The sequence below is a fragment of the Castor canadensis genome, chromosome 17 (genome assembly GCF_047511655.1).
Source record: "Castor canadensis chromosome 17, mCasCan1.hap1v2, whole genome shotgun sequence".
NCBI classification, from domain to species: domain Eukaryota; kingdom Metazoa; phylum Chordata; class Mammalia; order Rodentia; family Castoridae; genus Castor; species Castor canadensis.
The window spans coordinates 44095104-44115606 of record NC_133402.1 but is presented as its reverse complement, the minus strand read 5'-3'; the positions used below and the strand labels follow the sequence as shown (position 1 = coordinate 44115606).

At 43.9% G+C, this 20503-nt stretch overlaps 1 protein-coding gene across 8 annotated transcripts; it reads right to left on the bottom strand.

Annotated features, from left to right (window-relative positions):
* Positions 1-220: 220 nt before the first annotated feature.
* On the bottom strand, positions 221-18697 carry Ackr2 (atypical chemokine receptor 2). 8 transcript variants are annotated; one of them, XM_074059011.1, is made up of 5 exons: positions 18496-18697; positions 9793-10007; positions 8981-9349; positions 8392-8480; positions 221-1712 (listed from the first exon to the last, which is right to left on the bottom strand). In XM_074059011.1, exons 3-5 carry the CDS (start codon positions 8981-8983, stop codon positions 557-559), a joined length of 1248 nt encoding a protein of 415 aa, XP_073915112.1. In that variant the 5' UTR covers positions 8984-9349; positions 9793-10007; positions 18496-18697; the 3' UTR covers positions 221-556. The 8 variants fall into 8 exon arrangements, with proteins under 8 accessions (XP_073915112.1, XP_073915111.1, XP_073915113.1 ...); XM_074059010.1 differs by having other exon boundaries at positions 18514-18697; XM_074059012.1 differs by lacking the exon at positions 8981-9349 and having other exon boundaries at positions 18514-18693.
* Between the last annotated feature and the right edge of the window lie 1806 nt (positions 18698-20503).

Below are 20503 nucleotides of genomic sequence, written 5' to 3'. Positions count from 1 at the left end.
GGTGGGTCCAAGCATCAAAGGGGAGAATAATGTAGCAGGGAGAAGGACTAGAAGAGAAACAGACAGGCCTGAGTCCTAATAAAGTAGCAGGGAGGGAAGGACAGCATAGCAGAGATAAAACCTAAAGGATCCAAAACATGAAGAAGGTCACTTAGCACCAGGGGTAGAAGGCCACTAACACTAGGCTGAAGTAGCCTATAGAGGTGCATGTAACCATATATGGGTTAAATCTTGTTTTATTTTAAATTTTATTGCCTCTGTAACTTGCTTGCAAGGGTACATAACACAAGACCCCTTTGTTCTCAGGGCTCAGCCTTTGGACATGAGTCCGCTGAGTCTCTTTCAGCACAATAAAGTGCTGCTTTATTGCTTCAGAGTCCCAAGTCTCCTATAACAGAAAAAGGCAAGAGTAGCCAGTGCTGCTGATGGTTGACAACTGAGAACCAAGCATGGTCACTGCAGCCTTTGGAGTTAGTGCTTCAGGTGCAAGTCCAACCCAGCAGGCACCCTGTGCCCTGGCGTGGCCACTCAGACTTAATTATTCTACTATGTTCCCTTAGCTAAGAGAGCCCTCAGCCTGCCTTTTCCCAAGGTCATTCATGCTTGTCATTTCTTCCTGGGCAGTAAGCCTGCTGCTCTCAGAACAGCTGGACAATGAGGCCTGGGCAGTGCCAGGTGCCAGGTGCCATCTGAGCACAGCAGCCAGGAAAGTCTTCAGATACTGGCGGAAGCGACAACTGGAGAAGGCGTAGAGGACAGGGGTAAAACAGCAGTGAAAGAAGGCGAGGCTCTCTGTCACCTGCATTGCATAGTCTAGATGCTGGCTGACCTTGCAGTTCCCAAAGACTTGTAGGTCCAGCAGCGAGTGCAGAAACAGGGTAAGGTTGTATGGGAACCACATCACAAAGAAGGCTACCACCAGGGTTGCAGCCATTCTTAGAGCCCGACCCTGGCCTGGTGGCCTCAACCTGACCAGGACACAACCGATGCGGGAGTAGAAGAAGATCATGGCTAAAAGTGGGAGGAGAAAGCCCAGGATGTTCTGCTGGAAGCGAAGGAAGAGTTTCCAAATGGTCCCATGCCCACCGAAATCTGGGTAGCAGTTCCACACACCCTGGGGGTCTTCATGTATCTGTACAAAGACCATGTCAGGGATGGAGATGGCCAGGGCCACAACCCACACGATGACTGCTAGGAACAGGCTCTTGGCTCGAGTCCTCAGTCTATGCAGGGGCCGAGCGTGGACAATCTCCAGGTACTTGTCCAGACTCATGCAGCTAATGAAGAATATGCCACTGTAAAAGTTAATGGTGTAGAGGGTGCTCACCATCTTGCACAAGAAATTGCCAAAGACCCAATGCCAGGCTATGGAGATGCCCCAGAAGGGCAATGTCACCACAAACAGGAGGTTGGAGATGGCCAGGTTCAGCAGGTAGACTTCAGTCATCCGCCTACGAGGCACATAACGGAGCAAGACCACAAGAAGCAGGAGGTTCCCACTCAAGCCCAACACAAAGATCAGGCTGTAGATGACCGGCAGGAAGATCTTGGCAAAGAATAGGATGGTATCCTTCCTGCAGAGCAAGAAGGCTGCCTCATCCAGGTAGTCGTAGTCATAGAAGAAGCTGCTGTTCTCAGTCCTAGTGACCTCAGTGGTGAATGGTGGAGGAGAGTTGGTGGCCATGTTGGGAAGATCACGCAGTATTGAAGTTCTGCAATGGTGTGAACAACAACAACAAAAAATGCAGTGAGAACTCACATGTCTTACGTCTCTCCAAACCCATGTTGGCTACTACTCTGGGATGTCCAGTAAGCTCCTCAAATCTACAGCAGCACCTGCAGATCAGCAAGCAAGAGCACATGGCTGGGGACCCCAGTTCACCACTTACTATTTTGTCACCTTGGATAAGTGTCTTACTTAACCCTTAGGTGTTATTGGAGCATTTGGTTCTTTCATTATGGCTTCACTTCTTTTCCTCCCTCATTTAAAAAGGTTTATAATGTTTTGAAGATTCTTTTTTATTATCTTTTATTTTAACCAATTAGCTAATTTATTGAGTCTCCTGACTGTGCCTTATGTGTAGCTTATAATTATTCTTCCTTGGGTGGCTTACAATTATTTTTTAATGAGAGCTTATCTTCAATGGGGCTCATTTCATCTGTAAATGAACAGTGTATCCACTCTGGCTTTTGGTTTTCTTGACTTCTATCACCTGAGGGTTTCCTTTGCTTTTGACAGTTTTAAAATATTAATTGTACAAATTAATGGGTCTCACTGTGACATTTCTATACATGTACATATAGAGTTTTGATCATACCTACCTTCCCTTCTAGTCTCTCTTCCCATCCCTCCTCCATCATTTTCTCATTCTTTTTTAGTTTCCACTTATGAGAAAAAACATGCAATACTTGTCTTTCTGAGTCTGACTTATTTTACTTTGCTTAACCTGATGACCTCCAGTTCCATTCATTTTCCTAAAACGATAGGATTTCATTCTTATAGCTAAACAGTGTATACATGTGTGTATACCTATTTTCTTTATCTACGCATCTATCGACAGTTACCTAGGCTAATTCCATACTTTGGGGTTTGTGAACATTGCTATAACAAACATAGGGATACAGGTATCTCTTTTATATGCTGACTTTATTTCCTTTGGCTAACCCTTCCAGGAGTTGTATAATTGGATTATATGATGGCTTTATTTTTGGTTTCCTGGGAAAACTTTATGCTGTTTTCAATAGTGGCTGTACTAGTTCACATTCCCACAAAACAATGTATAAGAGTTCCTTTTTCTCCACCTCTTGACTAATCTTTGTTTATTTATTCTTAATAATAACCATTCTGACTGGGGTAAGATGGAGTCCCAATGTAGATTTGATTTGCATTTCCATGATGGGTAAAGATTTTGAGCACTTTTTGTTTCACTTATTTATTAGCTGTGTATACATCTTCTTTTTAGAAGTGTCTGTTCAGACCATTGGCCCGTTGTTGGATTGGATTACTCATTCTTTTGTTACATTTTTTGAGTTCTTAATATATTCTGAATATTAATCCTCTGTCAGATGAATAGCCGGTAAAGATTTTCTCCCATTCTCTAGGTTGTCTCTTCACTTTGTTGATTGTTTCCTCTGCTACACAGAAGCTCTTTAATTTGATCAATCCCATTTATCAATTCTTGCTTTTCTTTCCAATATTGGAGTTTTATTCAGGAAATCATTGCTTGTGCCGATAGCTTGTGTTTTCCCTATGCTTTCCTCTGTAGTTTCAAAGGTTCAGATTTTACACTATAGTTTTTTATCCATTTGAGTTGATTTTTATACAGAGTAAGAGACAGGGCTCTAGTTCAATCTTCCCTATATGGATATCCAGTTTTCCCAGCACTATTTATTGAAGAGGCTATCTTTTCCTCCAACATATGCTTTTGGCACTTTTGTTGAGAATCAGATGACTGTACATGTGCAGGCTTATTTCTGAGTTCTCTGTGTATTCCACTGATCTACATGTCTGGTTTTTCTACCAATATCTTGCTGTGTTTGTTACTAAGGTGCTGTAGTATATTTTGAAATAAGATATTGATGATGTCAATAAGATATTGATGATTGATGATAGTGATGTCTCCATCATTTCTCTTTTTGCTCTGGATTCCTTTGGCTATTTGTGATCTTTTTTGCTTCCATATAAATTTTAGAATTATTTTCTCTATTTTTGTGAAGGATAATATTGGTGTTTTGATAGAGACTGCACTGGATCTTTTTTTATCACTTTTGGTCGTGTGGCCATTTTAACCATCTCAATTTTTCCTATCGATGAATATGGGAGTTCTTTCCATCCTCTAGAGCCTTCTTCAATTTCTTTCCTCGGTGTTTTACAATTCTCATCATAGGAATCTTTCACCTCCCTTGTTAGTTTTATTCCTAGGCATTTTCTCTGAAGTTATTATAAGTGGGATCATTTTTCTGATTTCTTTACCAGTAAGTTTGTTGCTTGTGCATAGAGTTTTTGTATCCTGATACTGAATTTGTTTATCATATCTAAGAGTTTTTCAGTGAAGTCTTGGGGTTTTCTAAGTGTAGAATCACATGGTCTACAAACAGATTAATTGACTTTCTCCTTTCCTATTTGTATTCCTTTTTATTTCTTTTTGTTGCCTTATTTCTCTGACTAAAATTTCAAGTGCTATACTGAATAAAAGTAGCTAAAGTGAACAGCATGGTCTTGCTCCTGATTTTAGAGAAAATTCTTTCAGCTTTTCCCCATTCATTATGATGTTGGTTGCCTATAGGTTTGTCATCTACAGCATTTATTGTGTTGAGTTATGATCCTCTATACCTAACTTATTTAGGACTTTTATCATGAAAATATGTTGTATTTTGGCAAAAGACTTTTCTGCAGGTACTGAGATGATCATTTGGTTTTTATTCTCAATTCTAATTTACATGCTATGTTACACTTACTGATTTTTGTGTGTTGAACCATCCTTGCATTCCTGGAATGAAACCAATTTGGTTGTGGTGTATTTTTTAACGTGCTGTTGAATTTGATTTACAAGTACTATATTGAGAATTTTGCATCTATTTTCATCAAGGATATTGGTCTATAGTTTTATTTTTTGTGTGTTTTGATCAGGTGTTGATATGAGGGCAATACTGGCTTTATAAAATGAGTTTGGAAGGAAGGATTCCTTCCCTTTCTGTTTTATAGAATAGTTTGTGAGCATTGGGGTTAGTTCTTTAAAAGTCTGATAAAATTCAGTAGTACATCCATCCAATCCTGAGCTTTTCATGTTAGGAGACTTTTTATTACTATTTCAACCTCATCTATTTAATCTTTTTATATCCTCTTGGTTCAATTTTAGTAGGTCATATGTATGTACATACTTAATCATTTCTTCTAGATTTTCTGATTTATTGGCAAACAGGTTTTCAAAATATCCCCAAAGGATCCTATGAATTTCAGTGGTATCTGTTGAAATACCCCTCTTTTGTCTCTAATTTTATTTGGATCTCTGTCTCTTTCTTTAGGTTAGTTTAGTGGCTAAAGGCTTGTGAATTTTTTTTTGCCTTTTCAAAGAACAAGTTCTTTGCTTCATTGGACCTTTGCATTGTTCTTTTAGTTTCAATTTCATTTATTTCTGCTCTTATCTATTATTTCTTTCCTTCTACTGATTTTGGGTTTGGCTTGTTCTCATTTTCTAAAATCTTGAGATGCATCTTTGGGTTGTTTATTCAAGATCCCTGTTTATTTAATGTAGGCAGTCACAGCTACAAACATCCCTCTTACTACTGCTTTTACTGCATCCTACAAGTTTTTGTATATTGTGTTTCTATTTTTATTTGGTTCTGGAAATTTTTCAACTCCCTTCTTATTTCTTGAATGACCCACTGTTTATTCAAAAGTGTTTTGTTCAGGCTGAGCATGGTGGTTTAAGCCTGCCATCCATCAACATGGGAGGGATAAATAAGGAGGATCATGGCTCAGGTCACCCTGGGCAAAAAAGCAAGAACCTATCTGGAAAAAAACCAAAAGGGTCTTGGGAATGGTTCAAGTGGTAGAGTACCTGCCCAGCAAGCACAAGGCCCTAAGTTCAAATCCTGGTACTGCCAAAAAAAAAAAACCTGTCTATTGTTCAATTTTCATGGGTTTTTATAATTTCTATAGTTTCTCTTGCTGTTGATTTCTAGTTTTATTCCATTATGATCTGATAATATGGAAGGAATTATTTCATTTCTTTTGTATTTGTTAAGACTTGCTTTATGATCTAATAGATAATCTATTTTGGGGGGAAAAATTCCCTTGTGCTGATGCATTGCAGCTGTTGGGTGAAATATTTTGTAGATATCTACTAAGTCCTTTTGATCTGTAATGTAATTTAGTTCTGATTTTTTTTGTCTGGATGATCTATTGGTGGGAGTGGGATATTGAATTCACTCACTGTTATCGTACTTAAGCCTAGCTTTCCCTTTACATCCAGTTTTATAAAACTGGATACTCTGACATTCAGTGCATATACATTTACAATCATAGCTTCTTCATGAATTGTTCCCTTTATCAATATGTAGTCTCTCCTGACTAATTTTGGCTTGAAGTCTGCTTTGTCAAATATGAGTATAGCTAATCCTGCTTTCTTCTGGATTTCATTTGCTTAGAATATAATTTTCCATCCTTTTACTTTTAGTCTGTGTCTGTCTTTGCCAGTGAGATGAGTTTCTTGCAAGCAACATATTGTCAGGTCTTTTTAAAATCCAGTTAGCAGTCTGGATCTGTTCATTGGAAATTAAGACCATTTACATTCAGGATTATAATTGAAAGGTACTTACTTTTTACTCTCATTTTTATTTTACTTTGAAGACTATATGTTCACGTTTTCCCCCTATTTTTCTTCTTGAAGTTTTAATGACTTACTGTATTAATAAATGCTTGATTTTTAGCTAATTCTCATTGTTTATCTACTCTTCTAGTGAGATTTTTTTCTTTCCCATGTTGTCATGATTTGGTTTATCTTTTTGTGGATTCAGGATTGCCTAAAGTATCTTCTGTATTGTTGGTTTAGTGGTCATGAATTTCCTTAGTTTTTATTTATAATAGAAGCTCTTTATTTCTCCTCAGATTCTGAAGGATAACTTTTCTGGGTGTAGCAGTTCATATTGGCAGTTACTTTCTTTCAGGACTTGAAATACCTCATTCCATGTTCTCCTACCCTTTAGAGGCTCTGCTGAGAAATCTTCTGTTATTTTGATGGATTGCCTTTAAATGTGATCCGGTGCTTCTCTTTTAAAGTTTTTAATATTTTTCCTTGTTCTGTACTTTTACTAATTTAACTATGGTACACATGGATAGATTCCTTTCTGATTCTGTTCTGGTCGTGTCTATTTGGGTCCTAAATGTCTCTTGGACCTGGATGTCTATGTCCTGTCCAAGCTTTGGGAAATTTTCTGCAATTATTTCACTGAATAGGTTTTCAACGCCTTTGATCTATAGTTTTTCTCCCTTATCTACCCTGATTATGCATAAATTTGGTCTTATAATGGTGTCTTATAAATCTTGTATGCTCTTTATTTGTATCTTTCTTTTTTCTTTATTACTGTCTAAATATGATAATTCATCAGCCTTGTCTCCAAGCCCTGGTATTTTTTTCCCACTTGACCTAGTCTGTTAGTGAGACTTTCAATTGAGTTTCTTATCTTAATTATTGAGCTTTTGATTTCTAAGATTTCCTTTTGGTTCTTTTTCAGAATCTCTCACTTTATTGAATTTTGCTTGTATATCCTACATTCTCTTTGTCAATTCATTGAATTTTTTCTGTATTCTCTTGGAATTCACTGATCCTTTTTTAAAAATCATCCTTTTTAATTTCTTGGCATTTCATCACCTTCAAAGTCTTTAGAGTAACTTACTAAGGAGTTGTAAGTTTTAAGTAAGGGAATATGAAGGCATCATATTCCATGGGTTTTTTGTTGTTGTTGTTGTTGTTTTTCATTTCTTGTGTTTCTATGTTGAGATTTATTCACCTGTTGAGGTAGGTATCTTTCATCATTTATCTAATGCTTGTTAATAAGCAGCCTTTTCTTGGTGTGCTCTAGAAGATTGGTTTATTGTGTAGTGTTGAGCTTTATTGAAAATGGACTCCATAGTGTAGTTTCCCTGTGGCTTTCTTGGCCGTGATTACAGCATGTTGACACAATGCATACTTTACAGACCCTGATAGACCCACTTTCTCACAATAATGGGAACCCTCTGGCAGTTTAGGCAAGTTTGCTGTAGGTGGTGGAGGATAAGGAGTGTCCTCCTGTGGTTACTCCCCCAGTCTGGTCACCAGTGTGCCCTCTGAAAGAGCATAGAAGTAAACTATGCTGAGGTCTCTTGCAGGTCAGTGCATTGTGATATTTCTCTCTGCTGTTGCTGTGGAGATGAATGTCCAGGAAAGGGCCTTCAGCTGCCCCCCTAGCCATACCTAGTTAGGACCAGGCCATCAGCTGGATGCTAGCTCCCTTTTCTTTAAGTCAAAGTCTTTGTCAAGGTTTGAGCAGGACTAGGTCATAGCTGAAGTCAGGCGTAACTTCTCCCAGCTAGGCTGAGTTGTACTTCAGCAGCAACGCACCCACCCGTCATGTTCAAGGAGCTACCCTGGATCCCAGGCACCACACAGAAAGAAGAAAACAAACAACAGCAGCCACAACATAAAAATAAACCAGATAAAGAAATACAGTAAAAATCAAATGAAAGCAACACCTACCACAGCACCAGTAAAAGCAGAAAAGAAAAGTAGAAAAATAATATAGAAGAAGCTAAAAAGGTGCCAGGCATGGTGGCTCACATTTCCTTGAGAGGCAGAGATAAGAGAATCATGGTTTTAGACCATGCTGAGGGGAAAGTTAGTGAGAACCTACCTCAGAAAACAAGTAGAGAGTGGTGGTACACCTCTGTAATCCCAGCTGTGCAGGAGGTGGAAGTAGGAAGATTGTGGTCCAAGACCAACCTGTGAAAAAGCATGAGACCCTAACATGAAAATAACTAAAGCAAAAGCTGCTGGAAGCATGGTTCAAATGGTAGAGCACTTGCCTAGAAAATGCAGGGCTCTGAGTTCAAATCCACAGCACTGCCAAAAAGAATAAGCTAAAGTAATAAAAGTAGATTAATTTTTTAAAGGAAGGAGAAAAGAAGAAAGAGGGAAAAGGAAAAACAAAGACGAAAAAAATAAGAAAAACAACAGAGAAATAAAAAGAGGGAAAGCAGGAGAAAGGTAAAAGACAGAAAAGGGGAAATAAGAAATGAGAGAAAAAACAAAATAGTAGTAATAAAATAAAACAGAAAAAAGGATTTAAAAGCATCCTAGCAGAGGTACTTAGAGATGCTTTCTTTGGGCCTTGTAAGGTTGGAATCTGCCAGATAAGCAAACATTTGGGGTGAAATGCATGTTGCACCCTGCTGGCTTCTTGCTGCACTCTTTCCCCAGGACATGGTCAACACCCTTCTCACCATGTGGCCCACATTTGAGCAGGCATCTGTTCAGTCCCAAGAGTCCCAGCAGCTGCACCCAGATGTGGGCAAATGTCCTGGCCAGGCTGTCTGCAGATGCCTCTGAGAATGGAGGGAGCAACCAACATGCCGAGCTCTGTGCTGGAGGGAGGTTGCCAGCTTCAATCTGGCAATGCCTTCTCCCCAGTGCTGTCACTCCTTGTGGATCATTGACTCCCTCCTGGTCACAACCCATGCTCCGTGCAGTGTAAACCTCTCAAGCGGGTTTGCGTCAGATGTTCCACCAAGCCATGACTCACACAGTCAATACAATAGGGTGCTGATGGGGAGTCTGAATTGAGGTTTCTTCAGGTTTTCTGATTCTAGGGCCTAATAATAGGACCATTATCAAGATGACTACTGGTTATAGCCAAGCCATGCAATGAATTTCTTCTCTAAAGCAAGCTTGTCATTCAAGAGGGGTCAATCTTAGACCAAAACCCCCAGCTGACTGGGTGCCGGTGGTACACACCTACAATCCTAGCTACTACTAGGGAGGCAGAAATAAGGAGCGTCACAGTTCAAGGCCAACCCAGGCAAATAATTCCCAAGACTCTATTGTCTTGGGAAAATACCCAACACAAAACAGGGCTAGCAGAGTGGCTCAAGTGGTAGAGTGTCTGCCTAGCAAGCATGAGGCCCTGAGTTCAAACCCCCGGTATTGTCGCACACACACAAAAAAGCCCCTGGATTTAAAGCTTCTGAGGACCATGAGTTGCTTTTATGTTTAGGGCCACAGTTACTGTCTGGGGCTGACAGCACTCTGGGCTTACCTTACACTTTCCGAGTCAGATTTCCTGTCCCCAGCTGGGGAGCTGAGGTTGAAATTAGGAATTTCTTGGCACTTTTCTCTGAGTTGCCTTTCAGATTCTCAATGCTGTTTAGGTTCCTGTCTTTATTGGTTCCTAGAACTCGTCTTTTCTTTCTCTTCAGAGTATGTTTCTTGTTGCTCTGACTTTTCAGTCTGCAGAATGGTGTGAGGATCCTTCTGCAAGTTTTTTTTAAAAAACATGCACAGTAATATAATTATCTCGAGTCACTCTACTATGCATAGCACACCTGAACTTCCTACTCCTACCTACTATAACTTTGAACATATTCGCTGACCTCTTCCCTTCTGCTCTCCCCTCTCCCCCAGACTTTGGTTACCATATTCACTCGCAACTTCTACGAATTCACCTTTTTCATATTCCACCTATGCATGCACGTGGTGGTTCTATTTCAGACTCTTTGAGAAACCTCTGAACTGTTTTCCATAATGCCTATAGTAATTCACATTGCCCCAATGGTGCCATAGGAGCGCCCCTTTCTCTACATCCTTGCCAGCATGATTCTTTGTCTTTTTGACAATAGCCATTCTTAGTGGGTGAAGTGATAGACATCTCATTGTGATTTTCATTTACATTTCTCTGGTGATTAAGTGATGGTGAGCATTTTTTTGTATGCCTGTTGGCCATTTGTATGTCATTTGCTTATTTTTAAATCAAATTACTTGAGGGTTTTTGCTTGTTTTCTTTGATGCTGTTGGGGTGTTTGGGTTTCATATATACTCTTGATATTAGTCCTTGTCAGTTGAATAATTTGCAAATATTTCTCCCATTCTGTATGCTTTACTTTGTTGATTGTTTCCTTTGTTCTGCCATTTTTTAGCTGGATATAATCCTGTTTGTCTAATTTTTACCTTGCTGCCTGTGCTTTTCAGGTCTTACTCAAAAAAAACTTTGCCCCGAATTACATCTGAAGAATGAAATAATTTTTAGAAGACAGCCTCACATAGACCAATGATAGGCATCTGCCATGAACTAAGAATTGTGCTTAATACTGTATTGTGTTTCAGAAGGAGGGAGGGAAGGGGGAAAAAGGGAGGGAGGGAGAGAAGAAAGGAAGTGGGGAAGGAAGGGACAGAAGGAAGGAAAGGAGGGGAGAGAGAGACTGTATGTCCAACACATTGGATTGGTCAACAGTGGGATGGGGCTTTGAGGAGGAAAGAGGAGGACATTAAAAGGAATATGTGGCCCAAGCAGAAAACTATGCAAGGTCACTAACGTGACCCTATAGGCTGGTGTCAATAATGGGTCACATACCCAGAAACACAAATGAACTCTACCTTGAATTTCTGCATTTATTTCATATTCTTTTGTTCTAGTGTTCTATGTTCAATACCCCACGTATGTTTTAATATGTGGGGTTCTCATTTTATATGAGGTTTTTTGTTTGTTTGGCTTTGGTTTTGGGGTTTTTTTGAGAAGGGTCTCTCTATGTTGGCCTCAAACTCACTATGCAGTCCAGTCTGACCTTGAACCTGCAATCCTCCTGCCTCAGTCTCCTCAGTGTTGGGGTTACACACATACACCACCACACTCAACTTTACAAGAGTTCTTATATGGTATGGATTTTGGGGGGGGGGTTGTGTGTGTGTGTGTATTGCAAATATTGTCCCTAGTCTTTCCTGGCATAAGTTCTGTCCTTTGTTTTGTTTTTTTTTTAAGAAATAATAAATGTTAACAGGTAGATTTTGAAAGAACTGTTGACTCAGGAGGCCTTTATCAGATCCTGTTAGTACAGGGTGATGTAGCTCACAGCTGATAGAAACTCCAATGCTGCAGAGATAGAAGCCCCTCCTGAGAGAGCCCTGGAGCCGGCTGCTCCATTCTGCCCCACCCTGAGGCTCCTAGCAAATAGTAGCTGTACCAGACACTGGGGACCTCACACACATACCCTGTCCCATCTGCAGGAGCTGAGGCAGAGCAGCTTTATCTAGGACTCAGCTCTGCTCCTGTCTAGCCTCAGGAACTTGGCCCTGTGCCTTCCTTTGCTTGCCCTCTCCTCCTGTGCATCTGGGGTCTCCAACCCTGAGCCCCTCCCTTTTCTGGGCACCCCAGCACTGGTGCTAGGAGTCTATGAATAGCTGGAGGGGTTGATACTGGAGGGGTGTGGAGGACCCATTTGCATAGGGCTTATTGATCCAGAAAATAGTAACTCTGGCCAGCTCTTTGGAGCTGCCAGCACTGACCTCGATTGTGATTGAATTTCTCAGTCTGTGACTTGTTTGAGCAAATAATTGAGTCTGAGTAAAGCTTAATCAAAGACAGAGGTCAGGATCAATAGGTCCTGGGCTAGTCCAGGCCACCTCCCCTTAGAACGCTGTGTCCCCTTCCCACTCAGGGCCTCCAACCCTCTGATCTTTGATTTGACCCCCCTCCCATCAATTTCTTCCAAACACAAAGTGACATAGCAACCAGCACCCTGCATGCATGCTTCCTGATACCGTATAGTCCTGTATCACTGGTAGAAGGGACTGTCAGCCTCACTAACCCGGCAGAGGAGCGGCAGGAGGGGGAGCGATGTTCCAGGGTTGCACAGGGAGTTACTGGCCAAACTGCAACTGAACTTGGCTTTTCAGACTCCAGGCACACAGTGCCCTGTCCTGCTCCGACCTCATCCTTGGCTTCTGTTCTGCCCCACTCTGCAGTCACCAAAAGGGAACGCTGAGAAAGGTCTTGGTATTGGAAGGTGCTCCAGCACCTTACCCTCTGCAACTGTTCTGGCTGCTGTAGGTTCTGCCATTAACGCTCTGAGGTTTTAGTGAGCCTGTGTAACAGGTTCTTACAAAGTGTTTTTGCTGAAAAGCACTCACTCCTTATTTGGGCCCACAAATTCTCTCGCTTTCTCTGGAAAGCAGGAGAAAGCTTGGCATCCCTACCTCCATTTTGCATCTGTCTCCTGTACTCTGAGTCTCTCCTGCAATCGTCTTGAGTTCCAGGAAGGAAAGGACTGATTGATAACATCTTTACAGTGGGTACCGCCACCCGCCAGGCAGCAATGACTTTCTTGTCCCCCGCCTGACCAATCCTGAGACGATCAGGATCACCTGGGCCACCACCTCTGAGCAGGGGAACACACCTGTGACTGGGACTACTTAATAATCATGCACACTTCTCTGTCCCTGCCTCCAGTTCCTCCTCTAAAGCACTTTTCTGTACAGGGAAGACGAGCTGAGATGCATCTCTCTACTAAAAGATGCAAGGGATCGATTATCTCTAAGCCTCTGGGAGCAACATAGTCATGCCAGCCTTCGATACACAGCCTTTGGAATAAATTCAAGAGCCAGGTGTGGTGGTGGACACTCGTAATCCCATGTGCTGAGGAGGTGGAGATAGGATGACTGAGGTCCAAGGCCAGCATGAGCTCTGGCTTGGTCATTGTTTATTTGAAAAATATACTAAAGCAGAAAGGGTTGGGGCCGTGGCTCAAATGGAAGATTGCTTGCTTAGCAAGTGCAAGGTCCTCAGTTCAAATGTCAGTACTGCCTAAATAAATAAATAAATAGATGTGTGTTGATGGGAAAATTTCTTATGGCAGCAATAGAAAATTATGACACTTCTCTTTTGTGCCCTCAGAATCTCAGAACAAGGGAGAAAGAGTGTGTCACATGTACCTCCCTCAAACCTACAGTGAAGAACAGACTTGACGGGGAAAAACTTATTCAAAGCATACAGTGAGTGCTCAATGATTGTCTGAGCCATGAACCCTTGTTCCTGACTTCACTTCAGTCCCCTGTCTACCCCACCCCAACCTCTGCCTTGCTCAATCTCTTTTTGCATTTTTTGTGTTCGCTTTTCCTTGCTGCTTGAGTTCATTTGGTTTCTCCAGCAATACATTGGGGGAAGGAGTGGAATGATAGTCACTTACATCTTAGTGTAAATTAGCAGACAGTAAGGCAACCCTGGATGAAACCCTGCAGTGGGATCTTTGAAGAATCCAGGGAATTACATAGAGAACAGAGAGAGGAGGGCTTCAAGGAAGAGGGATGACAAGGGTAAAGTCAACTGAGCTTCCCCTGCAATAAAACCAGAGGCACAGAGATGAACCACATATCTCTTTTGGGCATCTTCCTAAGACCTCTGGTGCAGGCTGGCTACAGCTTTGACTTTGCAAGAACCCCTGCCTGGAAAGTAAGGTCTACTGGCAGACAGGGCTTACTTCCCAAGGTCTGTGGCGAAGCTGCAATTGAGGCACAGGAGCGCAGGTGTTACTACATCTATCTGAACAAGAAGCAGCCATGCAAGGTGCACTCCTTCTAGAAGCTGCACTCATATGTAACGTTCACATTTAATCCTCACAGTAGTCCTGGGAAGTGATCCTATTATGATCCAAAGGCTGGTTCCTTAGTTTCCCATGAAACTAAGGCCTAAAGAGGAAAGGCCAACTTGTCCATGGCCTCAGACTAGCACATGATACTGGACCCAAGATGGGGACTAGTGACTCCTTCCTTTGAGACACCCTTTGAAAATGGATCAAACTTGAACTTGAAGGATAACCACACTGCAGTCACTTAGACAGCAGGAGACTTCTGGCCTCAGCAACTTGTGGCAGAGAAAACTGAAAGCCAGTGGTGTGCTGGGACAGCTCCTACAGCCAGAGAGCCAGGTGGGAGGAATCTGGGGACAGTCAACAAACACTCATGCAGGTAACCAACTTTGTCAGCAATTGATGACAGCAATCAGTGACATAAGCTGGTGGCTTGCCATGAAAGGCACTGACACCATAGCAAATCTTTAATCAGGGCTTGCCCCTCTCCCTGTCCTCCTTGCCCTCTTGCATCCCCACTCCCAACCCAGGGTATCACTGATTGGGACCCCATAGAGGTGACCCACCCAATGTTCCATATCAGTTCCACTGCCACCCTCCCCTAGCCAAAAGCCTTTAAGGACAGGGCCCCAAGAGTCCTCCCAGGGACCAATGAGCCTTTGGCTGACAAAAGACAGATGATGCTCAGATAAACAAGATGGAGCCAGACCTCTCTGCAATGCCAGCTTTGGGGATGTAAAAACAAGAGCAGCACTTGAGATCGCTTCCAGTGGACACTACCCCTGCTACCTTCCTTAGAATCTGGAAATCCTACCTTCCTTTAAAATGCACACTGAACCCTCCCTTTCCAGAAGCCTACAGCCTGTGATCAGGGAACTCTGCCCCATCCCCTGAGTACTCACAAGTCACTCCTTAGCCCCTGTCCACCTCCTGACATACAGCTGTCTTTGGAGGATCACCCAACTTTCCTGGGAATCTGGCACTCCCAGAAGTCTGCTTTGTCCCCAGGACTCAACAGCACAGGGCTGGCGTCTGGGAGGCATCAGTAAATGATGGTTAATTAGTCAGCATGGTGTCCTCCCTCTCTCCCTTCTCCCTCCTCATTTTCCCTATCCTGTTTTCCACTTGCCTGGCCAGTCTCCTGGCCACAGCAGAGCCTCCTTCTGTGAGTTGCTCCCTCAGCCCAGGCCAGCTCTGCCCCCGCAGCCTCAGGAACCAGTGACCAGGGAGAGCGTGACTGCTCAGAACCACCCCCAACTTGATCTGTGTCACAGGCAGAGGCCCTGTGACTACCCCAGGCCCTCCTCTTGGAGGCTTCCTGACTGCTTTTGGAAGGACTGGAAAGAAAGGGGGAGAGGGGTCCCCAAGGCCTGAACTTTGCCTGGCTTGGCTTAGAACAGCCCCCTCTGGCCCTCTGCTCTTAACTCTGTATCCCCACCCTGCATTCCTCATCCAACTGTGGCTGCAAAAGTTAAGACCAACCACAGCAGTTAGCTGCAAAACGCCCTCTGATGCTGCAGAGCAGAGGTTGGACACCAGAGGCAGAAAACCTGCCTTTGGAGAGCTGTTATCAGTGCCTTTCCTCCTCTAGAGCTCAGGAAAACACTGGATATTAAACCCTAGCTGTATATGTAACAACAACCCCAATAACAACACCCAAAAATTCCACGGCACTTATTACGGGCCAGGCTCGCGTCTCAAACTCTACCTTCTTTAATTCATACCATCTTTGTAACAGCATTGTGAGGCAAGCCATATAATTACCGCTATTTTACATTTGAGGAGACTGAGACACAGACAGGCTAAGGAACTTGCCCAAGGTTACACAGCCAATAAAGAACTGAGCTAAGATTTGAACCCAGGTCCAGAGTTCCAGGCTAGCTCGTGAAAAGGCAAGGTGGGGAAATGGGAGTAGAGATGGAGAAGCTAGGAGACCAGGCTGCAGCCTACAACATCTGAATGGAAGACTGGCTGGGAGGTAGATGGTGTATGAATGGAAGAGTACAACCACACAGGGAGGGACTAGAGAGCAGCAGTGCCTGGGAACAGCACGCTACAGGGGAGAGGTCATGGGTAACCCACTCCACAAGCTAGATCTCCACTTTGTCAGTCCATTTGGGGGTAGTGGGGTGCTCCTTGGCCTAAAACCTTCAGGCCCTGCCAGCCTCAAGACAAAAGCAAAGTTTCCATCCTCCAGCTTTCTCCTGCACAGAATAAATCATAGCTGTAGTGGAGGATCCTGTGGGAATTCAGTCTGATGTGATCGTTCTAACAGCTAAACGCTGCTGAGCCCCACCATGTGCTCTGCCTGGTGCAGGGCTCTCAACATATTAACTTAGTCCATCGTCACAGGCTGCTGATAGAAGTGAATACTATTAGAACTGAGGCCCAGAGAGGTTACAAAACTGGCCCAAAGTCACAGAGCAAGTGACTAAGAGAACCAGAATGTGAAAGCTCTGAAATGCAAAGCATCCTGCTCAAGAAAATAACCAGCAGGTTACAGACTTCCTTCTCTGACAAGTCACAATGACCTTATGTGACAGGCCCCATTTTATAGATAAGGAACTTGAAGTTCAGAAAGCGGGAGGAACATTCCCAAGGACACAGAGCAAGTGCAGTCAAAATCCCCCTCTTTGCAGAATCAAGCCTGCCTTGACAGTCCCTGGGACTTTGTCCTGTCCTGTCTTTGCTGGTTTTCCTGGCAGGAAATCAGGTACAGCAGGTAATGCCCCCAGTGTCACAGGAAACTCAGAGCCACTCTACAAGCTGGGCAGAGTCAGCCCCAGAGCTCTGACCTCTGATTCCCAGTCCACTGGGCTCACTTTCCACTCTTTACCTTTGTTCTTACTGTTGTTATCAAATTCACTATGTAGCCCAGGTTGGCCTTTAACTCATAATCCTCCTGCCTCTGCCTCCTGGTTGCTGGTATTACAGGCATGTGTCACCATGCCCAGCTCTGCTTTTTTAACTAGCTATTTTTCCTGAATACTAAAATAATATATGTTCAATACAAAGTGTGGAAAGGCCAGGGAGGAAATGGAAAAGAGGCTAAAGCCTCCCAGTGATCCTACTCCTGCATATCTCATCTCCCTGTTTTCCTGCCCAGAGCCCTATCTGCCACACCTCAGGGACTTGTGCAATCAGAGTTAGACTGGAAGGGAGTGGCCTTGTCCAGTCCCCAGCAGGGCAGAGGTCACTTGTAAACCCCTGGGAGCCTCTCTCCTCCCCACGCTCCCTGGGACCCCACATTCCTCAATGTTTCCGGGCTTTTATCAGGAAATGGAGAGGTTTGTGACATTGATAAGACCACAAGAACAGCCCGGCTCTCAAAGCTGATTTCAGTGAGCAAAATTAGGCACTGCTACAAAAAGCCCAGTGCTGAAAGTTTTTTCACCTCCATCGTTGTTGCCTGAAATGTTACCCCTAGTGCTGAGTTCAAACTGAAACCCTTTCCCCAACCCCAGGGAGGGTAGTGCGCCCAACAGGATACAGATTACTCTACTTTTTTGGGAGGGGAGGGAGGTACTGAGGTTTGAACTCAGGACACCATGCTTGCTAGGCAGGCGATCTACCACTAGAACCACCCCCGCAGCCCCTTTGCTTTACTTACTTTTCAGATAGGGTCTCACTTTTTCCTTGGTCATGGACCACGATCTTCCTACCTATGCATCCCAGTAGCTGGGATGACAGACTTGCACCATCATACCTGGCTTATTGGTTAAGATGGGGTCTTGCTAGCTTTTTGTACACACTGGTCATAAACAATAATCTCCTCAACTCAGCCTCCCCAGTAGCTGGGAGCCACCATGCCTGGCCTAGTCTGCCTAACAACCATGCGACCCTGGGCTAATTACTAAACTTCTCTGAATGTACATCAGCTTCTCATCTCCCTCAGGAGTTTTTATTAAAATTAACTGAGTGTCTGGCACAGCACTGGCCCCCTTCTAGGCCCTGATGTGACTAAATGTTAATAAATGAAAGCTGACTCATGCTGGCCTCGATGGAGGCCATTTGGGGACTGCATGGGTCTTTGAACTGTTTGGGATGGAGGACAAGGACAATGTACAAAGGAAAACCACAGGGCCAGAGAGCCTCAGCCCTGGAGGGAGGCTGTGAAGATGGCTCATCTGAGAAAGGGAAGAGAGAGAAGGGACCACAGAGCCACCCAGCCAGGTTGAGAATCAGCTCTCAAGGGCTTTAAGAATCTGCAGAGCCAGGAAAGGGGGTAAGAAGCCAGCAGAACATCTTGCTCCCTAGTGCTGTGGAGAGGAAGTCCTCCCCCACCCAGCCTATACCCCCCAGCCCCCAGCACCTGTTCCCACTCCCCAGGCCACTGTGGCCTCTGTACAGGTCCCTCTCCTGGAGTGCAGCTCTTCCCTACCTACCAGAGCCAGATGACTTGCCTGGGGTTCCAGCCAGAGCTGGGAGGAGAGGAGCTGGCTGATCCACCCTTGGGAAGTGCAGTGCAGAGAGAGGGTGAGTGTGGCTCCCAGCTTGTGACCTCTTCCTCTCAGGACTGCAGAGTGCACACATCCTGCCTCAAGGCTGGGAATACTTGTCCCCTCCCCACACTTCAGCCCTCCCACCAGCCACACCAGCAACAAGTTGTTTCTCCGGCTAACAAGTGAGTCAAGCTCAAATGACCCCATCCGTGAAGAAGAAACCCTCAAGGACAGTTATTTTGGAAAACATGTCCCAAGCCAGCCTCCCTGGAGTGATTCCTCAGCTGCTAGACCAAGGTCATGAAAGTTCAGTCCAGACCTCAGGGCCCACCTGGACAGCTTTTCCAGCTTCACAAATCCTGGACGCCCCCACAGTGGGACCCCACTCCTATCCTCCCTGACCCGCACTCCACCTAGACTCTCCTCTACCATGACTCCTGGAAAGCCTGTGCTATATGCAATGTCCACGGTGTGTCTTTTCAGGCCTTCTTCCCTCATTTCCCCCTCCCTTTCTCTATTTGTCACCTACTCCGTCACCAGTTGCTTGGTGAATGCTTGTTGCCTCCACCAGAATTGAGCAATAGTAGAGCCATATGTCAAGTGGTTAAAGGCACTGGTATTGGAGTCATACAGAGCTGGCCTTGAATCTGTCTCCATTCACCAGCTGTGTGACCTGGAGATAACAGCTTCCCTTCTCTGGGGATGGGATGGTCCCTCAGGCAGGCATCGGAGAACTGAATGTCCCCAGAGAGATGGACACAGACTTAGACATTTACCTTTCTCTGGAGTCCACAGGCTACCCACAGTAGATGTCAAGCCTATGATGGGTTCTCATTCAGACAAATGGGAACAAGGAACTTCCACCAGGGTGGCTCTCCAAGTCTCACAAGGCCAAATGCTGGTTATTGATAGCCCCAGAGAATCAGGCCGGGGAACACCTAACAAGAGCCATACAGACCCACTTCCCTCCAAGAAAACAGCTAAGCTCTAGGACCTGGGCTTCTTCTTCACCTTCTCCCTTTTTCACTTTTCTAAAGTTATTTTTTGGCTTGCAGAGTAACGCACAACATCGTCATATGCATGCCAGTCAGCTTTGCCTAACATTAGCATCCCACAGAACCACAGGGCAGTATCCAATGGTTGTGACGTTGACATTGATCTGACACCATTGCCTTTCAGGTTGCTACAGTTTGGATGTATTTTGAATGTGTCCTCCCAACAATTCATAGGCTGTGAGCGTATTCCCCAGTGTGGCAGTGTTAAGAGATGGTGGGACCTTAAGAGGTGGGCTAGTGAGAGGTGGTCAGGACATAGGGGTACTGCCCTTGGAGTGGATTAGTTCTCTCAAGAAGGGGTTGTTATGAAACAAGTCAGCTGTCTGTGCTGTCTCTTTTGCTTCCTGTCCTGCCATGTGAAGACTTTCTTGCATGCTCCCACCATTGTAATGTCAGTGACCTTGAGGCTCTGCATCAGAGTGGAGCAGACACTGACATCATGTCCTTGAACCTCCAGAACTGTGAGCTATTTCAATAAACCTCTTTTCTTTCTAAAATACTCAGCCTCAGATATTTTGTTACAGCAACATGGAATAGATTAAAATTTCACCAATTGTCCCATGAGTGTCCTGCCCTAGAATCTAAACCAGAACCCCAAACCTCATTTGGGTGAGTCTCCTTAGCCTCTACTACTCTGGGACTGCTCCTCTTTCTTTGTCTTTCATGACTTTGGTAATTTTAAAGAGTCCGTTAATTTGTAGAATTTCACTTTGATGTTTCTTCGTGATCAGATTGAGGTCATACGTTTAGGGTAGAACAACACAGAAAGTGATAGTGTCTTTCTCAGTACATCATTTCAGAGATACATGGTTTTTGGTATGTATTTATTGGCGTTAACCTTAATCGCTTTGGTAAGGTGTCTGCCAGGTTTTTCCTCTATGAAATTACTCCTCATG